This window comes from Synchiropus splendidus, chromosome 1 (assembly GCF_027744825.2).
Source record: "Synchiropus splendidus isolate RoL2022-P1 chromosome 1, RoL_Sspl_1.0, whole genome shotgun sequence".
NCBI lineage: Eukaryota > Metazoa > Chordata > Actinopteri > Syngnathiformes > Callionymidae > Synchiropus > Synchiropus splendidus.
The window spans coordinates 35,302,009-35,327,226 of NC_071334.1; the positions used below are offsets into that span (position 1 = coordinate 35,302,009).

The 25,218-nt window shown below is 41.2% G+C and overlaps 1 protein-coding gene across 3 annotated transcripts; it reads left to right on the plus strand.

The window, feature by feature from the left end:
- Positions 1–527: 527 nt before the first annotated feature.
- Positions 528–24,678, plus strand: lepr (leptin receptor). Of its 3 annotated transcripts, XR_008413652.1 has the most exons (23): positions 528–630; positions 839–885; positions 1,650–1,702; positions 2,386–2,438; positions 4,517–4,708; positions 7,773–7,902; positions 8,198–8,379; positions 10,953–11,101; positions 12,062–12,206; positions 12,794–12,954; positions 13,249–13,348; positions 14,505–14,604; positions 15,415–15,623; positions 16,104–16,258; positions 17,042–17,195; positions 17,361–17,443; positions 17,510–17,723; positions 20,445–20,645; positions 21,024–21,107; positions 21,167–21,260; positions 21,543–21,618; positions 21,933–22,800; positions 22,867–24,678. XR_008413652.1 is itself a non-coding variant. In XM_053853362.1 (22 exons), coding segments are annotated over exons 3-22 (3,087 nt in total). In that variant the 5' UTR covers positions 528–630; positions 839–885; positions 1,650–1,700; the 3' UTR covers positions 22,536–24,678. The 3 variants fall into 3 exon arrangements, 2 of the variants coding, with proteins under 2 accessions (XP_053709337.1, XP_053709338.1); XM_053853362.1 differs by having other exon boundaries at positions 21,933–24,678; XM_053853363.1 differs by lacking the exon at positions 839–885 and having other exon boundaries at positions 551–630; positions 21,933–24,678.
- The last annotated feature ends 540 nt before the right edge of the window (positions 24,679–25,218 follow it).

Here is a 25,218-nt window from a genome sequence, read left to right on the forward strand (position 1 = left end):
TCGCTCTTGCTGCTTCTCTGACCATTTCACCCCGCCTGCACCCTCCTCTTCACCACCTGCTTTGGCACTTACTAAAAATTACTATACCATCAACCAGAATCATGGTCCTTGGAGAACTCTTCTGACTTTGTCAGCCAGTCTGTCCAGAAAACATAAAGTGGCATGGAATAGACCTACTGACATAAACATGTGTGACAAGCAGAATTAAAGGCTAGGAGCAATGTCAGGATGAATGTATGTCCTTATTTTGGATTTAAAATGACTCTTGTCATACATTTGGACAGTCACTTTGCTAAGCTGCTGTTTTTCTAATATGAATGTGCTGGGAAATGCTTTTAATTGTCCAAAAATATCGTATTAAGCTTCGGTTTAATAAACACCACGCCTGTTTTGTCGAAGAATGACCAAAATTGTAGCAGTCATTAGCTCCTAAAAATAAATCAGATGACTTTGTTTATTTAGCTATGATAAGCACGAGTGTCCCTGAACGCACCACGGTGGGCTAGTTATGCTGCGCGCGCGCTCTCCTTCAGTCTGCTCCTCCGCTGCAGAAGAAGCAGGACCTGCGCGCCAGCTCAGCCTCACAGCGTCGCTCCGGCGATCTGAAAACACCTCAAGGAGGAAGCGCAGGTACATTTTAATGGAAAACACATCTTCGCGTGGTCCAGTTTCGTAGTGAGCCCTGCAGTTTTTGACTGTTATCGGAAAACAAGTCAGAACAGTAATGCTGTGAGAATGAGGACAGGTGCTGTGTAGTCGTGGGAGCATCAATGTCCTCATTCATCTCTCTACTCTGTACTAATAATTGCATTTTTCTCTGCTTATAATTACGTTGCAGCTGGGAAGAAGTCACGCTCGTAACCGGGCTGCTCCGAGTCCGAACAGGTTTGGATTCTTCTATTCGGACTCTTCCCGAGATTTCCAACTTTTCTGACTTGATTTTCTGACTTAAACGTGTTCCACTCTCGTTTTACGTGCACTGTAGTATTGTCCACTTATGCTGGCAGCATGGTCATATCCTGATAGATTTGAGCCTATCTGGCACGTCGTTTACACAAATACCTCCAGAATTACTCGACAGCATTGTATTTAAGACGTATGAAGCCTTCCCTGAAACCATTGCCACTGCATGTTGCTGCAGGTTTGAGCACGAAGTCATCATGCCACTGTTGATCAGTATACAAAGAATAATACATCCTGAGCTCACTGTGAAATTCATCCTATTTGTAGCCTGCCTTTTCTGCATTCAGAACAATGTGCTCACAGGCATCTGATGTTTCCCTTCATTATACACAGTTACAAACCTATGTATACACCCGGGCTTAGTTGTGTTTCCTTCATTTGTTATCGTGCTTGACTTGGGATCAATGACTCAGTGCTTCTTATGAGTAGCAGCTCTTCCACTGGCCACTTCTAGCCTTTTCTGCTTAGGGCCAACAGAAGCCTGGAGTTGACACTTTCTTACAAGCAGCTTCAGATTACCTGGGCATGAAGTCGACTGAATGCTCAAAAAGAATCTGTCGGAGGTGTGATGCTAATTATTGTCAACTTTTTCAAAAAAGTCCACCCTAAACATCAATCACTGTTCTCTTTGTTTTTGTGTTTGTGAATGATATGTGTATTTTTTATTGATGTCTTTGTCTGTGCAGTGATCATCAGACGAAGTCCGGTGAAGCAATGCCCACACTCTGACAGTCAATATGTAAGTTTGACATTTCAGTGAACTTGATTCATCGCCAAGTGATAAGAAAGGGTTAATGTGTACGGGGTCGAGTCTTTCTTACGCACTCCTACTTGACCTCTCTCATATGTGTTCCTTTCACCTTTTTTGCACCTCGATATATGGTTTGAGACTGCAGACGCACATCAGACTCACATCAGACGCACATCAGACCCACTTCAGACCCACATCAGACGCACATCAGTATATATCAATATTCAACATTATTTTAATTCAACCTCAAATAGACAGAATTTCACGTCTTACGTGTGACTGGTCTCAGTCAGTTTCTGTTGTGTCATGGTTAACGTGAAACTGCTTAGTCATACAAATATATATATATCCATAGTATAGTATAGTATAGTATAGTATAGTATAGTATAGTATAGTATATCAGAGTAGTTTTGAAATGTACTCATTTACTGATCACACTGATCACATTCTGTTATGGGTGTTTATTGAATTTATTACGAAGGAATTTTATTTCAGTTCCAGGATAAGTCCAAGTTGAGCTGTGTTGAGTTCAACAAACTAAAACAATGCAAAGCTCCCGACGTCCCAACCAATTGGCTGGACTGGGATAATTGTTGTTTGTTCAGCTTTTAGGTTTATTTTCATGAACAACACAGACTGCTTAATTTATTATGGTTGTTTTTTTCCTTCAGGGTTCGGTGTTTGATGTTGCTGCTCCTGGTGCACGTCGTTCTGGTGTTTCACGGTGAGTTCCAGTTCCACAGCTGCTGTGATGACAAGTGTCTTTCCTCCCCCTGCTGCTCACATCTGGAGTAAACAAATTCATTTGACACATCAGATGAGAGATGGTGTGTGATGACATAACTGTCATGAGAGGGCAAGGTTTTTTCAAACTTTCGCATCACATCTTCTTAGAAATGTTGTAATGCAGGTATGCCCTAGGGGTGAGACAATATGGGTAGCTCATGATTCGATAGCTGTGGCAATATTTGGTCCACGATAATGATAACATCACGATACACGATGTCTGCAATATATGATATATTGCAAGAAGTTCCATCCATGATATATCACAATATACAGGTATGTGCTTGAAACTGAAAAAATACCCTTAAAAAGGAAAACGTCACGTAATGAGGCATTTATCTATTGTACAATGTACAAAGGAGATTGAGCTCAAAGAAACTGGCCCCAGTCTTGTAAATACAAGCAGTATGCAGCTGGACAAGTTAAAGTGCATGATCATTAGTAACATCACAAATATGAGTAGCAGTATATGCACTCATGTGTTGAGTGCGTATATTGCAATCAAATCTCATGTTCCACGCGGTTCAAAGAACATATTACAACTACAGATAGTCTTTACGTTTCCAGATGCGAAGATGCCATCCACGTAATTTTACCCAGCTAGCAATAGGGCTTGAGAGGGTGACGTCACAGTGGAAAACCACAATGCTTTGTAGGCCAACTGGAAAGTCTGTCCACAACATCGTTGCCAGGCCTGTGCGCTGTTGGTTTGTTGAAGTCCATCTATTAAACTTTGATCATGATGGAAACGTGCTGTGTTGTTAACTGCCACACTTGACCCCATGACCGTTTCGGAAAATCACTGGTTTGCGATTGTTCCCGTTTCATTAATGGATGAAGAGGCAAGGACTCTGGTCCCGGAAGTAACAGTGATGTGACGCATAGCCTGTAGAGAATCCGTGAGACTTCTAAGCAACACGGTGTGTTCTGAGCAGTTACGACAAGACAGGTTTGAATAAACAGTCTCTGAATCCAAGTTTGTGTATTGCTGTTTGTAACTTTCTTTGTTTTGTCTCCTACTAGTAAAGCTAACGACAGAGTAGCCCATAACTCTTCACTCATCAATGACTAATTTTGAGTTTTTCGAAGGTTTTTTGACATCTCACAACTAGCTTTAACCAAATGATGAATCAAAACAATGTGTTGTGCTGCTTCACAAGTGTCACGTCGTAGCACCGCTCGGGCTAGCTTACGCTTATCGAGGTAACAGGCTGGTGTTATACTCATGGGTGAAAACAGCTCATTGGAGCACTTTAAATTGATATAATGCCTGTAATTTCAATGGTCTGATGTGATGAGGATGGATCCTGGTGACATAAAGCTTGTTTGCCCATATATTTGCATAGCCATGCATAGGTACTGCAGGTGTATTGAGTCCCCACGTCAGTCCTGTCGGTCACGGAAGTCTGCGTCACCTGCCGAAACTCGCAAATGGGCGATCAGGCGTGGGCATACTGTAACTGACAAACGGACTCTGACAAAGTGGCACGATATGTAACATTGGGGTGTAAGAAAACATCAAGACACTCAAATATTGCAATACTCGATGGCACAATTCTGTATCGATAGTTTAAGTCCACTATTGGTATAGTTTATTAAATAAATGCTTGGATATGTTCAGAATGCTGCAAAGGACCCCTATATTTATAGTATGAGTGAGGTCCGTGATCATGAACATCTTCCCCAGGCTCTTCGCAAGGCATGACTGTGTGCTACGATGACTGAATGTGAATGGCATGAGGAGGCAGGCTGAAGGATGCAATGATGCTACTTCATTGAGCCAGTCAGTGCCCAGTGTGCTCAGACTGTTGTAACTCAATTGGTCATCGGAGCAATACGTATTTTTGAATTCATCAAGAACATGTTTTGTTATATTGGCACATTGTCGTCACTAGCGTAACTGCTTTTCCTATTAAGAATTAACAGCTATGGAAATAAATTGTTTTTATTGGAATGCTATTGAAAATGAGACATTATATCCCAAGGGTTGTCTAATTCCTAGTTCATGTATTCCAGGCTCGATCTGTGTGGATCAAGTTGCCATAGACCTCCCGTGGCAGGACCAGTTATGCTGTCACTCAACACCTGTTCACCCTGGTGTGGAGGCAGAGGGCAGTTCTGCAGAGATGAAGCGCTCTGAATCTGACCTCCCACACCGGCCCCACTGCATGTTCTCCCGCTCAACAAGTCCTGTGCTAGAGCAAAATGGTAAGGTTATTTCCTTTTAACTGGTCATTGACATCTATTACTTCATCTAGGAAAATTGAAAAAAGATCATTAGTGTCTGCACACACTGCACACACACGCTTTTATGCAGATCATTTCTATTGTAGTTGATGAAGCTTCTGGAGTCAAGTGACTGCAGCTGCTGCATGTTGGATCAGTCAAAGAGTCTCATTCGAAACCTCAGTTTGTATTCAAATGCTGTATAGCTTTGTTTGAATCAGCTCCAAGTTCAACAACAGAAAGCAGTGTCTTCAGTCTGTGGTGTGACTCATCTGAGAAAATAACCCTCTGTAAACAGCCTACAGCTTTATTGCATCACTGATCAAGATGTCTCCCACCAGCCTCTTAGAATCGTTACACATTTTCATCAGGGCAGCCCAGAATCTCCTCAATATCTTTGATCCTTCATTTCACTTCACTCACGTTTCACTACTGTTAATGATATGATATCCAATGCTTAGTGTGAATGTTTCTGGTTTTGAAAATTTGGGGCAACAAAAGAACATTTTTACATTTGAAAATGGAGGGTAGTAATGCCACGTAGGTCAAAGCCGACCAATATTGTACGTTAGAAGAGAAATGCTCTGAACCTAATGACTGCCAAAGTAGGTGAAGCTCACCTACGTTTGACCCTCTTTTTGGTGTGCACCTAAACCTCTGACAGCTTGATCGCTGGGATTATAATAAATGGAGTCATCACCCTTTAAAAGCCATTATGAGATTTAATGTAGAAACAAGTCTGAACAATGTTTTACGATCACTACCTTCAGTGATGTCAGGGCCCCTTGCAACTTTGACATCTGCAACACAATGAAAATCAAATGTGACACCAAGTGTGTTGCTGAAAATCTTACAGTAGTGTTTTAGGAGGAGGCCCTCAGCATGTGGCTCTGGGTCACATCTGACCTACTAAGGCTTTTTATCATTTGCAGTAAACAGCCGCTTGCATATAAACAAATGTTTGACTCTAAAGAAAAGTAGCTGTCTATGTAATCTTTGGTTCGGAGGACTATAACCTTAGTAACTACATTAATACGTTTCTTTTCTCCTTAACTTGGTTCACACATCTTGTTTTGGATGCGCTTGTTTGAAATTCTGTCTTGATTCGACTTTTTTGTTTAAATGGACTTAACTTAACTTAACTGTGTAATGATGGTATATAAATGATATTGATATAGACTATCAAAATGTGATTAATCCTAAGGGGGCAGCGCATGACCGGCGTGATTTTCACTCTGTGGCCCTCTTCATTATGTAATTCAGTAGGCATGTTGGAGCGCTTAAAGCAATTGTACAAACCAGCAGTGAAGCAACTCCTCAGTGTTATTGTTTCTTTATCTAAAACCAGCAACAGAGACTTGTTTTTTAATTGTTGAGAAAGTACATCAGCCACTTAGTGCTTGTTAGAGTTATAGTTACAAAACACTATCATGCCACTGGTGACCGTGTAAGTGAGGCAACGTGCAACAGGGGGAGGATTTGTTGTTCCCATTGATTGTTTAGCGCAGCCTCACAAATCAGTGGTGATTGGTTTACAGCCTGCAATTGCAACTCGCTATAATTAAACAAAGATCTGAAAGGTCACGGCTGACTCACTCTCAGGAGTATGAGTCAATGCTCACACATTATTGCAGCTTCTTTAAGATGAGTTTGCATCTGGTGGATTTTCTGCCCAGTCAGTGACATTCATGTGAACGTTTGATCACCATGTCAGTGAGGAATTAAATAAAGAAGAAGCTACGTGAGAGTGTAGACCAGCAAAAGGATTTCATGCACCGTCACATGGTGTGATGATTTCATATATTCATGACAAGTTGAATAAGTAATTATCACAATAACTAAGTAATTAACTAATAATAACTAAGGCAATGTATGCAAATATCTGAAATTTTTCTTCTTTTTTTCCTTAAGTAAATGGTTGTTTTGTTACTCCCAGATGCAGATACAAGTCTCTTTCTTTCTCTCTCTCTCTCTCTCTCTCTATATATATATATATATATATATATTTATATATATATATATAGTTTTTGCTGTTTTTCTTCACATCTTTCCACTTCTACGGTAACATTATGAATTGAATTGAAATGAAATGAAACGAGGTCCAAGCAATTTAATCCACATTTGCAAGAAGGATATGCTACTTCCGCTTTGTTTCAATGTGTCTTAAATGTACTTGTTAGGCGAAATTCTACACTTTGTAAGATTGAATTCATTCATGTTTTACACATTCCAATAGCTGTGCACCTGTTCACAAATGTGCAGAACCTGTGTGCAGGCCTGCCACAATAATGCCGCCTGCCGCCTAATGATGACAGTAGATTTTAGGAAGCTGTCAGTCAGTGGCGAGACTCAAGAGGAGAATCACGTGACAATGTTTCACTTTTATTACATGATATTTGTGTCTAAATGTCTTGACTACACTCTGGGCCATCATTCTAGCCTATTTGCATAATCCAAATACAAATGTATTTCCTGTTGAAATCCTGTAATAACATTGAATTGGCATGTTTAGAGACCGACATCACTTTTTGGGCATGACACTGGCACCGTTTTCAGTAATTCAGTGTTTTCTCAACTATGACTTGCATTGTGGCTGAAAGTTCCCCCTTCCATACACCGTACTCAAAAGTTGACGAATTCAGTGGGCGATGGTGCTGTTATCATATAAAGTAACGCTGCATCTGACGCAAAGTGGTGATGGAGTCGGTTGTCTCTGTCTCCGTGTAAATTGTGCCTTTGTCTCCAAACGTATCCACATGAGCTGTTCCTTTGATCATGCCTGACCGCGACCTTTCTAGTCACTCCCAATGACAACCTCAGTATCTTCGCCTCTGTTGCTTCTAACTCTGAGACACTACGCCACCCGTGGCAGTGACCACTGCCGTCTTTCTCCTCTTCTCTCTCCTCATCTTTTAGTGTCTTGAGTAGAATACAAATGCCTGGAGTAGTGAGCAGCTCATGCTGCTTTTTCCCAGAATCCTTAAGAGGATGACCATCATTAGGAAGAAGTGATGCTTGTATTAACATGCAACTTGTGTTTTCCCAGCAAGTGTCTGCGTGAACGTGCTGTGCTTCATTGAGGAAAACTGGGAGTACTTAACTTGCCATCGTCAGTCTCTCATCTCATCAGGAAACCTGTCTATTACTGCTGTGGCAGTTCACCTTCAATGGCTGAAGTGAGTTTGTCTAGTTGTTCTTTGCTCTGTTCTCCTGCTTGGAGCTGAGTGTCATGATATATAACAAAAATCTGAAATGTTGTCATTCTTACATTTCCTATTTTATTATGTTTTATAGTTGGTTTTATATGAGTTATATATGACAATTTCTAAAGTATAGACGGCGCACACATCTGTGTAACGTACAGGTACCAAGGGGTATTCTTGTAATTGGTCTAGTGTTGTTGTATTTTTGCGTTTTCATGTGTTTAATGTGTAAATATTTTCACTTTACTCAAATTGTTTTCTTTTCCAGGTCCCCAGTTAATGCGTCAGGGAATGCTGAGTATGCGTTTAATCATCCTGTCCGTTGTGCATCCGAGGAATCCCTCCCATGTTCTCTTGCTTCTGATACTATGGCAAGTGTTGCCATGGTGACCTTTAGTGTCTTCAATGAAACAACAAAGACAGTACTGCTCAACTTTCCAGCTAGGCCAGGTAAGAAGCTGATTTGATGTTGTCATTAAATTCAATTTATTTAACTATTAGTGCAATCATAGTGCCATCTCAGTGAAAATGTAAAAATTGTTTACTGTTCTTTTCTGCTGTTAAACGTAGTAATGCTCTTGTACCACACACAAAAAAGGCTTGAAATATTACAGGACTTTAAGTTATACAAAACTGAGTAATTAGGGTAAGGTTTGAAGCAAAATGTACGGATACTGCATCAAAATACTTTATATCATAGAAATGTGCTAGATAATTGAATTACATGAAAGATGGAACAAAATGTCCTTTGTCCATTGTCATGGTAAAAGTCTTAAAATGTGCGTACAGTTCAAACATGGAAAATGAGTTATTTTTACAAGTCACAGGGAAAGATGTGTTGCTGAGAATGTCGAGAAAGTATCTTGTCTAGACAGTCGATTCTCCTACTGTACCACACGCACCTGCAATTTAGTAGCATCAATTACCTCTGTATTACCACCGTTAAATGTGCAGCCCATAGGTGCTTCACACTGTACCAATGGACTTATGGGTTATAAGTTCATCATGAGCCTCCCGGAAATTTGATTTCCTTTGAAGTCCTTGACTGCAACAATGTGGCTTAAATATTTAAAGCTGAAGCTAGACGAGAGCACTTGTTAGGAATACATTTGTGTCATGCATCTGTGTGTCTACAGCAGAAGACAAGCTCACTCCACAGCACTGTTTCAGGATAGTATTTGCTTATATGCCTGAATGTCTGAACACAGTTTTTTTCAGCTTTTACATTTACAGATTGTGTTTATTTTAGCACTGTACATTGCTTGTCTTACATCTACTCTGAACCTCATCATTGTCAATGATAACCAGAAGAAGAAGACATTAGGGCAGACCTGGGCAAAGTGCGGCCCGGGGGCCATATGCGGCCCTTTTCCTGTGTTTTTGCGGCCCTCATGAGGTCGGACTAAAACTATACAACTGATAAGTAGTCATTTTTCGGACTATTTTTTGTCTTGTTTCTTTCTTAGCATTACTATTTCAAGAATGATTATAACATGTTCAGGACTTAAATTTCTTTTCATCTGCTATTTTAGTGAGTATTTTTTGTTCCTCAAAATACATGAAAAGAAAATTGAAAATATATATTCTAATTTCCTTTTAATATTTCATAGATGTTTTTGCTCTAGTTTCATTATTTATATTCAACTTAAATTGCATAATTGCCTAATAAATGCAATATTTTTATAGGTTTCATGCCATATTTGCACTTCATATCTTTGCTTCCATTGAATGGTTCGTTCTTTGTTACGTAAGATTTTTTTTGTCCCGTCATGTTTCTTAGTCATCGCTGCCTTCCTTTTGGCATGATGGCCCCTCACTACTGTCACAGTTTATAATGTGGCCCTTTAGGAAATTTAACTGCCCACCTCTGCATTAGGGAGTAGGTCAGTCTTGAACCTCTTTTGTCAAAACGAACTGTAAACATCATTTTGTTTGTAGATTTGCTCCGATCCAGGTCTTTATACTCTGAAGATTTAGATTACAACACCTTAAGGCTGCTCTGTTGGCTTGTAGCTATCACATTGTCAGAATGAAGGAGTAGGAGGAGGCCAGGAAAAATCAGCGCAGGAACATACTATGCCTTACAATATTTTTGTATTTCTTCTCTAGATACGAACAGGTCTTTTTTGTCTACTCAAACACAGCATTTATTTCTTCTCTACTTATCACTCACACACTCACTTTACCAGCATTCTTTTTTTAATGTGTTAATGTGTTCACTCCATATATAGTCATCAATGTTTCCATCTCCATTGTGGAGAGGTAGTAGTAGCAACACTTAGTTTCATTTGTTGCCATTGTGAATCGTGTGATCTGTGTTCTATTAGCGAGAACTTTTTACATCTTCAAAACTGTTAAACTCATTCTGAAACCAAAAACAATGAGGACATCTCCAACTAAATTCAGACTATTCAAATTCACAATCTCCAGCCATCCAGGAGAAGCTCAAAGTCGACCCTCCTTCTCGTATGATGCCAATGATGCCACCAGGATGTGGACTCCTTTCAGATGAGGACTACGCTGTAGACCTTATGTCTCTCAGTTGTGGTCCAGGGGACACATCAGTATACCACCATAAGTGCTGGATTAATAATATGATCATTTTTTTTTCTGTATGGCATAGTTATTCGGGCAGCAGCCTCGCTGCAAGAAGTCTAACTGTGACCTGGTACCTTGCAGTGTGGAGTTGGTATGCTACTACTTCCCTACTGCTACTTCTCCACAATGGAGATGGAAACATTGATGACTATATATGCAGAAAGTGAACACATTAAAAAAAGAATTGCATCATGAATTAGGAATATATATACTGTATATATATATATATATATATATATATATATATATATATATATATATATATATATGGATCTTCACAAAAGAAGTTGTTAAGTCTCTTTGTCATTGCATGTCGGAATGGGAATTGATTGGGGTCGCGGTTATGGGCTGGGGCCGGGGCTTTGGACACCCTGTTTCAAAATCCTAGTATGTGTATTCTGATTCTGCAATTTTCATCTTCACAGCAAAGCCCAGCGCTCCCATCAACCTGTCTTACAATCAGACAGTTGAGGCAATGTTGTTCTTGCTGTGGGAGGTCCCGGACTACTCTGACTATGGCCTCCTCAAATACCAGGTCCGTTTCGCTGTGAATGCCAGTCTTCCAGTTTGGCAGGTAAATGCAAACTAAAGTTGCTCTCTACTAGCGTGACATGTAATTCCAAACTAAACTCAATAATCCAGGTGCCAACACATGCTTTAATCCATTTCACTTTAGGCTCAAACACTTCGACCGACAAGTTAAATAGTGTTCCTCCTTGAATAGGACAAATAGCATTGATGTGTTTGCTTAGGGATTTCCTCTGGGACTTTCTCTGTTTCTTTTAGTGATTGTTTGACAACTCAGCCTCTAACTCTTAAAACTATGTGACAAGGAGACTACATCTCCCTGTGGTCATCGCGCTGTCAAGCACCTTGGTGATTAGACCATGACTGGCTCAACTATAGAGATATTATGGAGTCAGCCCTAGATCATCTTTGTCCCAGACCTGAAGAGAAAGGTGTACAACAGACCCTCCTCCATCAACTACGTCTCACCATCCCACCTTCCTCCCTCTGTATTTGTTTGCAACGGACTTGAGCAGGTTAAGCAGGTTCTTAACTGCTCCCCTCAGGCTGGAGGCTGAACTAAACATCATCTAAAACCTCCCGCTTCAAGAACATGTGGCTCATCAACAGTGACACTGCTTTTCGTTTAGTTTGGGAGGTCTCTTCAAACCTCCTGATATAATACGGTTTTCGTGTTTTCTGTTTTGATCATCTTGATCTCACTGACCATTTTTTGCAATGGGCATTTGTTTGTAATATAGTATGTCGGAGAAAAGACAAAATGCTAAATTCCATTTAGCTGCAACTAACATTGAGTTTTTGTTGACAACTGTTATTTGAACATGCCTTAAATCCATTTAGCTAAATAAGATTTTCTAAAGTAGTTGACGTTAAAACATAACTAAAAGCACCTGGTATCGTAAATATGACATTTGTTTAATAACTGTCATAATAGATATATTGTTCTCTGAATATCTTTTTCCTGCCAACTATTTTGTGTAACTGGTTCACCCTTGGTTGTTTGAAGGTTATTAACGCTACGCTTGACAAGCCTCAACTGGTTCTGGATCTGAAGCCAAAACTCCCTTACACAGTACAGGTGCGCTGCTCCACCATGGCTGAGCCCCCGATGTGGAGCGACTGGAGCGACTGCCTACACATCTTCCTTGATAGTAAGTGGCACACACTTACACTCATTTACCATGTTGGTTTGAAATGATCAATTTGCTGCTTGTATTTGTTTGTATTTGTGAGGTCTTGGATTTCATATAAATCTTTCATATAAATCTGAAGTGCTCCAGGTGGAATGAATCTTGTGATGCCTCTTGCATGCTCAGAGCATGTTCAGTCATGAAATGATGAAATGCCTCTGCATACATTTGTGTCATTACAACTGGATAGCAAGTGTCTGTATTCCTCTCTTCTGACAGGCTGGTTCTTCGACGGACCTGTTAAAAACTCAAGCTCTGCATAGACGATTAGCTGCTGACCTCAATTTTCTCTCTGTTGGATTTATAACAATGTTTAATGATTAGAAGCATTTTAGACTCATTACCATTAACATAATCATCACTGATGAGTAACACCTGTCTGTGATGCTAAGGTCATGATGAATGAGTCACAAAGGTCAGCTCAGCGGTCAAAAGTCATTGGCTGAAAGCTGCCCATATATATATATATATATATACAGTATTACACATAGCCATAGTGTTTCAAAACATGAGGTCATGTTGTGTCTTTTTGTTACTTTTTTCTCAAGCTGTGAGTTACATCCCTGAGAAAATTGTTGCACAACCGGGGCAGAATGTCACAGTGTACTGCCTGTTCAACGACCACAACTCTGATGCCAGTGGGGCTATGTGGACTTTGAACCACCAGCAGCACCTTCATCGTAGCCAGTACCACCAGATCAACCAGTGGGTGAGAAACATGGCGTCTCGATTCCATCTCTTGTTTAAACGTAGAGTTTAAGTACTGCATGTGAACTATTAATAATGTTGTGTCATTGGGCTCTTTTCTGAACAGCACACTGTTTTAATGTTAATCTTCTGATACTTTAAAGCAGAATATGAATCTATTCCTGTATTTTAGTTTTGTGGGACAGACAATCACAGTGTGATGTAGCATTGATGTCTTCTGACGGACGACATCAGACAATAGAGAAACAGTGACAAGTACACACTGCTCTTGTCTGACTAGCTTTTGTCGACCCAGGTCAGCCAGATCACCGTAAGACCCTCAGAGAATGGAATGTACGACCTGTTGCAGTGTACACAGGAGTGGACCATCCCCTACAGCCAGATCTATGTAGAAGGTGTGTGTTGGTGTTACAAACTCTATTTGAAGCTTGCTGATAGAGATATAAGTGTCTATTACTGTCCACAATGCAGTCTCTAGTTTCTGTCTGTACCTGATGAGGAAGTCCAGTGACCTGGATAGAGTGAATGAAGTGTCATGAAGCACTTTGAAAAACAAGTCTACCGCAGAGCATTTGTCAACATGATTTCCTTTGTCTCCCGAAACTCTGGTGTTGGGGGTCTTAAATGAGCAAGTTTTATCTTATGGTGTCAACGGACCGGGGCCTGGCATGATAAGTTTTTCAGAACTTTAGAGTCGCTACCATGTGCTGGGTGAGAGAAAAGCATTTGTGTAAGATAGCACGTTAGCACCAGTTAGCTCTTTTCTGTGAGCTCAGTTAATATTCTAGAATCCAACGTTTTGCAATTGTTTGGCAATAATAATATTGACTGTAAAATTTATGTGGAAACTGCTCACAAAGGAAGACTGGATAGGAAAGATGAAGTGCTGTTGGCATGCAGAGAAAAGCGTCCGCTTAGAGTCCTCCAGGTTAACATTATGTATGGAACATGGTTACTGTCTGTCTTATTCTTTATCTGAATTAATTTCAGATGAACATGCTAGTAAAATATACATGCGCTCTACATCAACTGAGTAATATCAGGAATAATTTTATGCAGTTATACGGTTAATATAGTACATGTTGTGAAATGTGCTGCATCTAATTATTTCACTCAGATGTATCCCTTTTACATGTCTTGTTGAGTTCAGCTTCCTTCAGTTTCGTGTCCAAGTCAGGGACTGAGCTGCTGTGGAGGGCACACATTAAGCAGTGACACATGTCTTCTTCTGTGCTCATGCTTAAAAATGAGGCCCCAGATCTGCCCGTTTTCTGGCAGTGCTACTGATCAAACTGAGTTTTTGGGGGTTATTTTTCTACTCAGACTTAAACGTTGTGATAATTATCTGTCTTGTGGCATAAGTTATGGGCCAACTGTGTCCTTACTTAATCTTGATTCAAATGCTCCACGTTATCGTGGCCATTCTGACGGTTCCTGTTTCCTTCCCCTATCGGGACGAAAACAGGAAAGAGAGTGCCAGCATGTCGAGGTGCTTCTGGTCTATTAAAAGCACTTTTATATTGAGCTTTCTTTCCCCGGTTTGTGTTTCAGGAGCTTCTATTGACATAAAATGTGTAACAAATGGGGATATTGATGCTATGGACTGTAGCTGGACCACCACCCAGCTGACCACACCCATATTTAGGTCAAGGTAAGGTAAATAAAAATCGATCTTTTCATCTCTTTCAATGAGATCTCTCATATGCTCCGGTGCACTAGCATATGGGGGCGTTCTGTTACGGGTCAAGACGTGGAGTGGGACCCAAGTGCAGTGATGAAAGTCACAGGAGGCAGCAACAACAAAACCACAACAGAAAGCGTCACCGAACCAGGAGAAACAAACTTAAATCTGTAAACAGAGAGACAAATACACAATGAACAGAAATAGTAAAATCACAGAACAAACCAGGAAACAGGCGGAAACAGAGGAAGGAACTAAACTCTAACTCGGGCACCAGGGTTTCAGAGAGTGTAGTCAAAAAGGAGTAAACTAGAACACAGAGAGAGAACGAACGAACAAAGAGAACCAATTTACCACAGGAACAATAGGAGTCGATCAGTCGAGCACACGATGCTGGAGTCCAGGTGTTCTTATACGCAGGTGATCAGGGTGTTGATTGGCTCCAGCCGTGTGCCACAGGAACAGGAAGAATGGAGGGAGAAAACAAAACAGGACTCATGTGACCAAAATAAAAGCAGAATCATGACAGGTTCGCTACCTTTTACACATTGTGCCTACGTTTTACAAAAGCATTTTTAATTGTAATTGCTAAAGACAATGCAATGTGTCCTAGGGAAATGGAAATATGATGTTGCTGTGAACCTAATGCTGGTTCATGCTGCAGCAGACATTTTTTTGTGATCAGTTACTGAGTTTACCTGAAAAGAGAGGTCTAGCTACCTTTTAAACAAGCAACTGAGAAACCCTGCAAAGTGAAAAAACTGGTTCCCCTTTGTGCAGATGGGCTGACATGCTGTGTGATGAGATGAAGGCGCTGGAGGGAGCCGGGGTGGTTGTTGGCAGCACCGGTCCAGTTTGCCATCCGAGCTGGTCTGGACACTGCACCATCCGACCTCTGAGGATGAACTGCTACAAGCTCTGGTTGGAGATCGAATCAGAATTTGGTCCCATCAGATCCAAAGCTGTCTACTTGTCTCCAGCAGACCACAGTAAGTGAGGAAGAAATTGTTCAAGTTCTGTGACGTTAATTTTGAATAGGGCCATAGAAGTGGGTTGGTATTTCCAAATGAAATACAAAACTTGCTTTCGGCTGAAAAGAGGACTTTGGACCACTCTGCAACTGTCCAGTGCTTCTTTTCCATAGCCCAAGTTAGACGCTTCTTCCGTTGTGTTGAGTTCAGAAGTGGCTTGACCATGGGAACACAGCTATTATAGCCCATTTCCCGGACACGTCTGTGAACAGTGGCTTTTGGTACCTGGACCCACTGTGCCAAAACTACCAGTAACTGGTGTACTGACCATGGCATTACTGTCCTCGTTTGGCCTGCCAATTCCCCTGACCTGAACCCCATCATTTATCACAATATTCTGAATTTTCTGAGACAGTCCTGTAAATGCTTCTGTACAGTTAGGCTGGTATGGAGATTTAATTTCACTGTTGAAACATTTGGTTTTGGTTGCATTTGCAGTTAAAGCCCACCCACCAACAAACATCAAAGCTCTGAGTCGGGGCAGTGGGGTCCTGAAGGTTACATGGGATCCACCAAGGCTTCCTGTGAACGGACTCCAATGTCAGCTCCGTCTACTCTTGCCATCTGCAGCCAGAGCTCAGCCGGAATGGAAGGTTAGCTTTCGTTTCATTTGTCATTCAATGTAAACAAATATTCAAATTTTAAATTTGGACAAGCTTTTTGAAACCATCTGAATGACTGCTGCAACTGCCTTTGAGTAGGTAACAATATTGATTGTCTTAAAAAGGCAATATTGCAACATCCTCTATTTTGAAATTGAATCTGTATCAGTCGATACAGATTTTCTTTTCATTCTTTTGTTCATTTTCCCTTGCACAAAGGGCACACATTACGTCCTCTGTTGTGGTCGCAGTATGCATATCTATTTTGTACATTAATGATGGTCACAGGTGGATCTTCAGTCAGGAACAAATTTTTATGGTAGCCTTCTCAGTAACCAAGCCTTTGTTTAAAACAAAATAGTTGTTTTTGAATGTATAAAAAAGTATTTTACCTGAATGACCATGACATTTTTATTGCTTTCATTCTCAGTGCCAAACGTTAGATGATGACATCAAAAAAACTTTTCTTGTCGAAACATATTTTGATGCGTCAATTGCAGTTCCTGGTTTCCTCAGAAATAACCAGCGGAGGTCAAATTTAATTTAGCTTTGAAATTTTTAATAACTTCATATGAATTTCTCCAAACCAAATCTCAATCTGATAATTAAGCACAGACTGTCTTCTGACAGCAATCTGCATTACTGTCTACTACAGTTCAACTCGTACTGAGCTGGAAGTCATTCCATTGCGAGTACCATTGTGCTGTATGTGACTGCTCACCTTCATAGTTTTGGACAAACCAAAACATTGTTTCTATTTTGGGCCTGTTGCAGGTTTATAGTCCATTAAGCGACTCCTGGATGGAGGTTGCGATTCCAGACATGTGCTGGGTCTACAGCGTGCAGGTCCGCTGTGTACACGCCTATGGCTCTGGCTACTGGGGCGACTGGAGCGAGCTGGTGTACTCCATGCCTGAAAATAGTCGAGGTAAAGCACCTCATCATGTTCCGAGAGGATATCGGCTGTAATGCGGTGTTGGAGAGCCGTGGATCAGTGTTGAGTACCAGTGCTAATGGAGAAAACATTCTGTAAACAAAAAGCTTAGTTTATCTGATGATGAGATGAATGTCACAGTGTCTGAATCCTTCTCAGCTCCAGAACGTGGACCTGATTTCTGGAGGATTCTTCAGAAAGATCAGCAGAGAACCACAACCAATGTTACTCTACTTTTTAAGGTACATAACATAATGATCATCAGCTTAAATCCCAACCCATTATTAACATTGGTCTTGTCTTGGCAGCCAATCCAAGCAGCAGGCCGTTCTTACTGCATTGATGGATTCATAGTTCATCGACAGCTGGCTGGTGGTGGTGTGAACAGAGATCGTATCAAAGTGGTGTCCTCGTACAGTTTCGAGTGGAACCATGATGTCCAGACTGTCACAGTGGAGGCCTTTAACAATAAGGGGAGCTCAGCAGACAACATTCAGATGACCCTGGAGAGACAACCCAAGCGTAAGTGAAACAGTGGAACAAGAAAACACGTGTTAGTTTCTAAAGGTGCAAATAATTTCAACATATTTGTGTTCATTCTAACTACCCGTAAATGTTTTTTTCTGTTCAAATTGATGGGCGATATATTGTTCACGATATGCCGCCAGAAACAATCTCTACGATGGGAATTTTGCACCTCACCATAAATTCGATAAACACGTGGCTCATTCACAGCACTGGACTTGCAGACATGAATACGACGAGAATACGTCGTTTTTTTAATACGGGAAACCTTGGATAATTACATTGGTCGACTCTGAGTCTCAGCATTTGTTTTATTAGTTGGCGTGGTACTAATAGGTCTTGGCGAAACACCGTGGTGAAAAGAGTTGAATATTCGATGGACATCTGCTCTGGTACTGGCGACGGTGCCCTCTTCTGTGTCCCCGATTAGGGTTCGCCAGTCATGGACACACTCTCACAGGCAGCGCTAATGTTACAACCTGGCCTCAGTAAGGGACCATCAACAAGTTCTAAAGCTGTAAAAGTATGAGTGAAATCATCAAACATGCCAATGAAAGACAACCACTTTAGGAGGGAGAATTGTGAAAAGGTTTTTCATCACACCGGACAAGGGACTGGAAGTTTGAATAATGATTTCAAGAGTAGAATATGAAACTATCATGTATTCACATTATTTCTAATATTTCTTCAATAGCATCTAGGAAATGGGTCCATCGTTAAAGTAAACTGTTCAGGGACGTGATACGATACATTGGGGACAGCAGACAAATGGCTCAATTTAACCCCTAAATAAAACTGGCAGAGCTGTCTGTCAGACACCACTGGGTTCTACGAGGGATGTGAAATATTACATTTTTGCATCTCGACACTTAGTTAACAAACTCCACTAATAATTGTCATCATAAAGCAGTTTCAAGAGAGATTGTAGTGTGTCCAACATATGTAATAGAATAAAAATTGATTTATTGTGATAATTATTATTAACACAAAATGACAGTATTTATCATGATTTTTTTTGTCCATATTGCCCATCCCGAATCTACAAAAGTGATAAAAACGTGCAGTGTTCAGTCTCTTTATAAGAGGGTTTGTTTGTATCGAGTTTCTATAGAAACATGGACGTCTTGTTTGCAACTGTGGAGCAGCCATGCAAGTTTTCTTACCCAGTTTGATTACTGCTTTCCTTTTGATGACCTTCCTTCTTCTAGTTTTAGTTGTGGGTAATGCCTTTACTAGCACAGTCCTTATTTACTTTTCAAAGACTATCCCACTTCTGAGTAAGGAGAGTGGTAATGGTAATGAGTTTGGCATCCACGAGGCTCAGAGGATGATCAGAGGACGATCTCTAATCGAGTCTTTTCTTCTGAGAAGTTTTGAAACTCTTGACGAAACTCGAGACTCTTGCTATCACCATGCAAGGAAGGACAGGTGTCATGGTTTGGACACATGGAGAGCAGAAACCGTACTAAGAGTGTTGGTGGGCAAAGAGGAACGCAACCAGTGCAGTTTATGGCTGTAGAGAATGAGGACACGAGGAGTTGCAGGAGGTAAAGGTGTGACTACGGTGAAAGATTGAGAAGAAGAAAAGAAGGTGTATTGATGCAAAAGATCAATTAAGTGCCTGGAGGGAACATGCAACTGACATTTGAATCCAGTTTTGGTAGACAACGTGTGAACTCTTGAAGAGATATTACAGTGAAGGTGGTGAAGGATTGGAATTCAAATGTCCTCTTTCAGGAAGGATTATGTAAACTCAGCTAAATGTGCCAGGAAACTGGCTAGCCTAAAAAACTGCTGTTGAGATCAAAGGGTTTTCTGCCCTTGGTAATACATGGACGGGTTTCTCAGCAATGAGCAAGATTGGTGTTACCACTCGAATCTTAAAGTGTGGATGAAGTCACCAAGCTTATCAGGAAGTTCATGAAAGTTACTGTCAATGTACAGCCAACTTATGTTATCTTGCAGTTAATATTTTGTCATGCATGTCAGCACGCTGCCAAAATGTGATGCCACATGCCTCAGCCAAACTGATGAGGTGAAAGTTGTTTCCAGAACATGTAATAGAGAAATTGTTTTTCCCACCCGTTACTGTCGCCATTTTTATATTTTTCAAAATGCCACCATGCAGATTCCTGGACAAGCTTTTTGGTTTAAACCACGTCATACCATTAGAGTATTTTTCTAATGACCTAAATGTGTTTGTTTGACAGTGTATTTCGGGTGTTGTTATTTTGTCCTCAGCAAATCCCAGAACTGCATGTTTTTTCATATAGACAAATTGATGATGCACAGTAGCATGAACCGTTCACATTTTAGAAACCCACTCAATGTTCTGACAGCTAATGACCCTCACCAGAGAGCGTCATCACTGTTCTATTCCTAGGTTTAGCTCTAATGAAGATCCAGGGATATTGCATGATCTATAATGGACTCGGTTTGAGGACACATTTGTTACATTTTAATGTGGTCCACAACCTTTTGCTCTTCTTGTCTCGTATTAGTAGTTATATTACATGTCTTCAGATCTGAGACCCACAGTCTCTGATGTGGAGGAGCTGGATCTTCATCCTAGCATGTTTTTAAGTACAGAAGATTGTAATTTTGTCCAGCATCTGAATATTACCAAACCTTTCATGTCAGTCATGTCAGTCAATGCTGCGCTTCCCCTTCCTTTAGGCTCAGATCATCCTCATCGTCTTTGTTTGCCGTGTCCCCCAGGTCGGTGTGTGCGTTCTTTCCACGCGCTGATCATCAACAGCACGTGTGTGTCCCTGCTCTGGACTCTGCTAGACAACAGCTCTGTTCCTCTTTCCATGATGGTCCAGTGGTCTTCTCCAAAGCAGCAGGATCATCATAAGGGTGAAGCTCACATCATGTGGGCCAGAGTTCCTTACACTGACCGTACCGTCTATCTCAAAGGTAAGGAGCCTCTCATAGGTACGTCGTTTGTCTGCTGTAGGGTTCTTGTTTATCCTGCTGCTGTGAGAGAAACGTATACAGACACTATCATGACCTTCACTGAAATACTGTCATGTGTTTTGTTTGTTGTCCATAGTCGATTGCTGTTAAGTCAATGAAGTACTTCCCTCAACAACACACGTCGCCGCTGAATATCTGTACTCATGCCTGTAGTTGGTTGGCAAAAAAAGCGGTATCCTTGTCCCCTACGTAGTTGTTATACAACTATTTCAACTGAAAAATATTTTGTTTTTAAGCATGTAGCTAATTTCTGTACCGAAAGGGCTCCAGGATCAGTTGGGAGAATTTAACAATTTCTGTTTCAAACTCTGATTTCAGGAGATTTCTATGGCTTTGAGGAGACGGGCTTTCAGTTGTTCCCAGTCTTTGCTGATGGAGAAGGAAAGTCCGTCTATACCGTCGGTGAGTGGAGCAGTGTTAAAGTGAAGCTGCCGAGCGCTCACATGCGATGTCCTCTGCAGCCTCTAAAGGAGAGCCGGCACCCTACGTTATGCTGATGATCGTTTCTCTCATCTCCATCGTTCTGTTCGTGTCGCTGATCCTGTCACAGAACAAGTAAGGACTCATTCGTTGACATCCTTACTCCCTGTCCTATCTCATGCATGTCAGCCTCTGTGGACGGAAGTAAATTGAATCATAAATCACAATGCTGTCATTTAGATTATATGACTGCTGGCTTCTTAATATCTACTCTATGTCTTAAGTCACCCAGTGAATGAAAGATTATTGAATGTCTGGGATCAACAGTGTGATGGGATATTTCTGGTATTTGTACATTTTATCCGAGAATTTGTCATGCATGCGTTGTGATCCGCTAATTGTTGACTTTAACCGTAGAATGAAGAGGTTTGTGTGGAAGGAAGTGCCAAACCCAAACAAGTGTTCCTGGGCCAGAGGACTGGACTTCAAGAGGGTAAAGGAGAGAATGTTCATATATATATATATATATATATATATATATATATATATATATATATATATACAGTTCACCAGTAAAAAATTGGACTTCAAATCTTCTCTTCTTACTGTATTCAATTGATTAGTCATGCACTACAATTTATTAATATCCTAGAACTATGACATAAAAATGTGATTAATTCATATATATATATATATATATATATAGTTATTTGGTCATTTTTCATCTTCTCTCAGCTTCATTCATGTTCCCCTGTGAGTGATTAGATGAACTCTAAATATAAATAAGTGTTGTTCCTCTCACTCTAGGTCGACACCTTTAATCAGGTGTTCCAGGCATCGGACGGTCTTCCTGCCTGGCCACTGCTGCTGCCACCTGAGCACATCTCTCAGGTGTGCATCGTGGACAAGATGGACCACAGCGCTTTCACTCCACCTGCACCTATCTCACTGAATTGTGAACCAGCAATTGAACCAGTCATAGTTGTCTCTCCGTCAATGGACAGTGAGAGCCTGCTCCATGCCACCGTCGACCAGTCTTCGGTCACGTACGCCTCCGTGTTACTTGCTGATCCGCACCAATATCACATCCAGTACAAAGACGGGAGCGGCTCCAGCGACGAGGGAAACTACTCCGCCAACAACTCGGACATCTCCGGCCTGTGGGAGCTGAGCGAACCACGGCGGTCCTGCTCTTTGAACTCCATGGACGAGTTCTACGAAGTGTCCGAACCGGAAAACGACAGCTCCGACGTCATAGAGCTGAAATACTTGAGTCTGAACTCTCCAGAGGGGGATGAAGAGATCACGGATGCAGAGCTGCTAAAAAACTTAGCACCTTGCCTTGAACACGAGTTGATACGCGGCGATGGCTTGCAGCTCTACATGCCTCAGTTCAGAACTGCTCATTAACTTACTGACCAAATCCAGCTGTGCACTGCACAAAGGCTACAGATATGCATCATTACGTTCCATTGTGTTGTGAGGCCGAGCCAGTGCACCAAACTCTTAACCATCATTGCTGCTATTGTGTTCAGTGGAGAAAAAGAAAAGGCTATTTCATTTTCAGGAATGTGATGCTGAGCTTCATCTGTGCTACATGTGGTGTGGTGGTCAAACCAGCAGCTAGCTAAGAGCGCACTAAAGCACACAACTGCCACACCCCCGTACCAGTCAGGTGAGAGTCCTGGCCAACTGCTGCTGTGTTTGTGCTCGATACAAGTCTACATCCTCTTGTTGGCAGGGCTCTCCTTCTTGACGCACAAACACCAGGAGCTTGAATCATCAGGTGTATGTAGCAAGCTACATCTGTGGGGGAGGTGCGCTGAAGGTGGAGGAGCAAGTACATCAAGACAGTGGTTGTTCAGGTGATAACTGACTTTTCTGTTTACCCGTGAGTTGCCTTTCTTTAGCAGACAGCTCGTAGAAGTGTCAGGAAAATGTGAGTTATCAGCTTTGTGTTGGTGTATAGTGGCAGCACAATTCAGTTTCAAAGGTGACTACATTTGAACAGGTTTACAAGTCACAACTGCAGGTGTGTTTACAAGTGAAGTGCAAAACCAATCAAAATCCAGGTTTAAAGGTGCTTTTTGTCAGAATGCTTCCTTCTGATCAAACACTAGATAAGTATATCTCAAACTAAGTGAAGCTCGTGATTTTTGTGGTGACGTTCCATCCAGAGCCATTTTTCAGTGAGTCGGCTCTCTGTGCTACTCTGACTTGTGAGTCGCGCAGTTTCCATTTTGCAGCTACCACAGCAAGCTAGCACAGTTGTGTTAATGCCTTCCATCAAGACACCATCGTGATAGCCCTCAGCTCTTTTTGTCTGGTGTGATATGTGGTTAAATTGCCAATATAATTGTTGTGTGTGTGAAGACAGAGGGGTGAGCATGGGAGCAAGACCAAGATGGAGGCTGCTGCCTAGAGACTAGCTCTGGACTGAGGGTGAACGACTTCTTACATGTCGAGAATTTAGACCGTGGTTTGATGGTCATCCTTGTTTCTCCTTCAACAAAATTTTAGTTGCAGTTTACAAATGCAATAGACTTTCAGTCGACCAGTTGTCGGCCTCTTATTTGAGGATCGTTTTTAAGCCGTCTGTGGAACACCTACAATTGTCTACTGCTCATAATGGTTAAGGTACGGGTCACTTTTCTTCATGGTCCAAGAAAAATTTCCATCTGAAAGGAATGCAAGGACGGGATGGAGATTTGCAGGTTTTGCTCCAACCGATCACAGCTTCACCAGGTGAGGTTTCAGCTGAAACAAGCCGCACCGGTCTGACAATCAACTGTCAATACTCCTAGCACCTTTGGACGCCCCAGATTTTGAGGAACACGAGTTTCATTTGAGCAAGCTGTTTCTTCAAGAGGCCAAAGATGAGGTGTTTACAGCAAAACAAAGCCCTCAGTCTTTCACACACACACCTCATCACTTTGGGTGGGAAAGTCATTCATATGGTCAGCATAAGTGTGCACCATAGTGCCAAATGCAAGCTGAGCCAGATGGAAACACCTTACATTCCATAACTGTGGCATGGAGACTGCGTCGCTTCATCGTGAGCAAGAGACTCTGAGTAGTGTGTGATATAAAACGGGTGATGCTTGGGTTCACTGTGTGACTGGTCTATTGTTCTCTAAAGAATAAATCCTCCTTTGTAGCTGTTGTTTGCATGACCAGGAGAAGAACAACGACCGCCATCATATTTCTCAAACACATTGTTTGTCCACTCACCGACCTAAAGAAAGTGCTGTTGTGTACCAATGAGTGCTACAGTGTACAACTGTTGTGTAAACCACTGAGAGAGAGAGAGAATGTACATTGAATACAAAATGGAGAGACATTTAACTTTTGCTATTTGATCATGGAAATAAAGTGTTTACTGTGATTCTGTTTGCAATCACTCATATCCGTCCTACTATTTCCTTAACCGGATAGTGATCGGCTGGTCCATCTCAGGGCATGCGCCAGACCAGAGAGGATATTCTGCCACCTGGTGGTTGCAAAGGGAACTTTTTAAGCTGGCTCTGTGTATTTCCTGTAAAACATGGATCAATAAAACATACACATGGAAATGCTTTTTATTTATGTATAAATGTTGTTTATTTCGGTTCATATATTAATTTAAATTGGAATGTCAAAGAGAATATAAAGTAAATATCACAGTAATCAACATTTATATCGAGTTTTACGAAGGATAGAACAAACATTTATTTAGAAACAGGCATAACCAACAGCAGAATGAAAATATCAAGACAGCTACATATAATGAATACATGCAAATACTACTTGAATGAGAGTTCAGAACACAGTACTGTATTCTTGATACTCCCACACCTACTCTATGGAGTCAAGGTGTGGGGGAACACAGACCAAAGTAACACAAGGCCACTGCTTCTGCTACAGAAGGCTATGACAATCATGAATAAGGCAGATCAGAGAGCACATACCAATAGTTTGCTAAAGCATGAGTAGTGAAGTTTCCTGAGCTAGTAGAGAGACAAAGATTTGTGGAACTCACTGAGAAAGGAAAATGAAAAACCGAAACAGTACTGAGGATTTTCAAGAAAATGTATATGATACAGAAAGTGCTAGA

Excerpts from the sequence above, each read along its gene's own strand:
- lepr (XM_053853362.1), top strand. Across the intron at positions 13,349-14,504 it reads CAGCCAGATCTATGTAGAAG|GAGCTTCTATTGACATAAAA; the intron begins GTGTGTGTTGGT and ends TTTGTGTTTCAG. Across the intron at positions 21,261-21,542 it reads CTGATCCTGTCACAGAACAA|AATGAAGAGGTTTGTGTGGA; the intron begins GTAAGGACTCAT and ends CTTTAACCGTAG.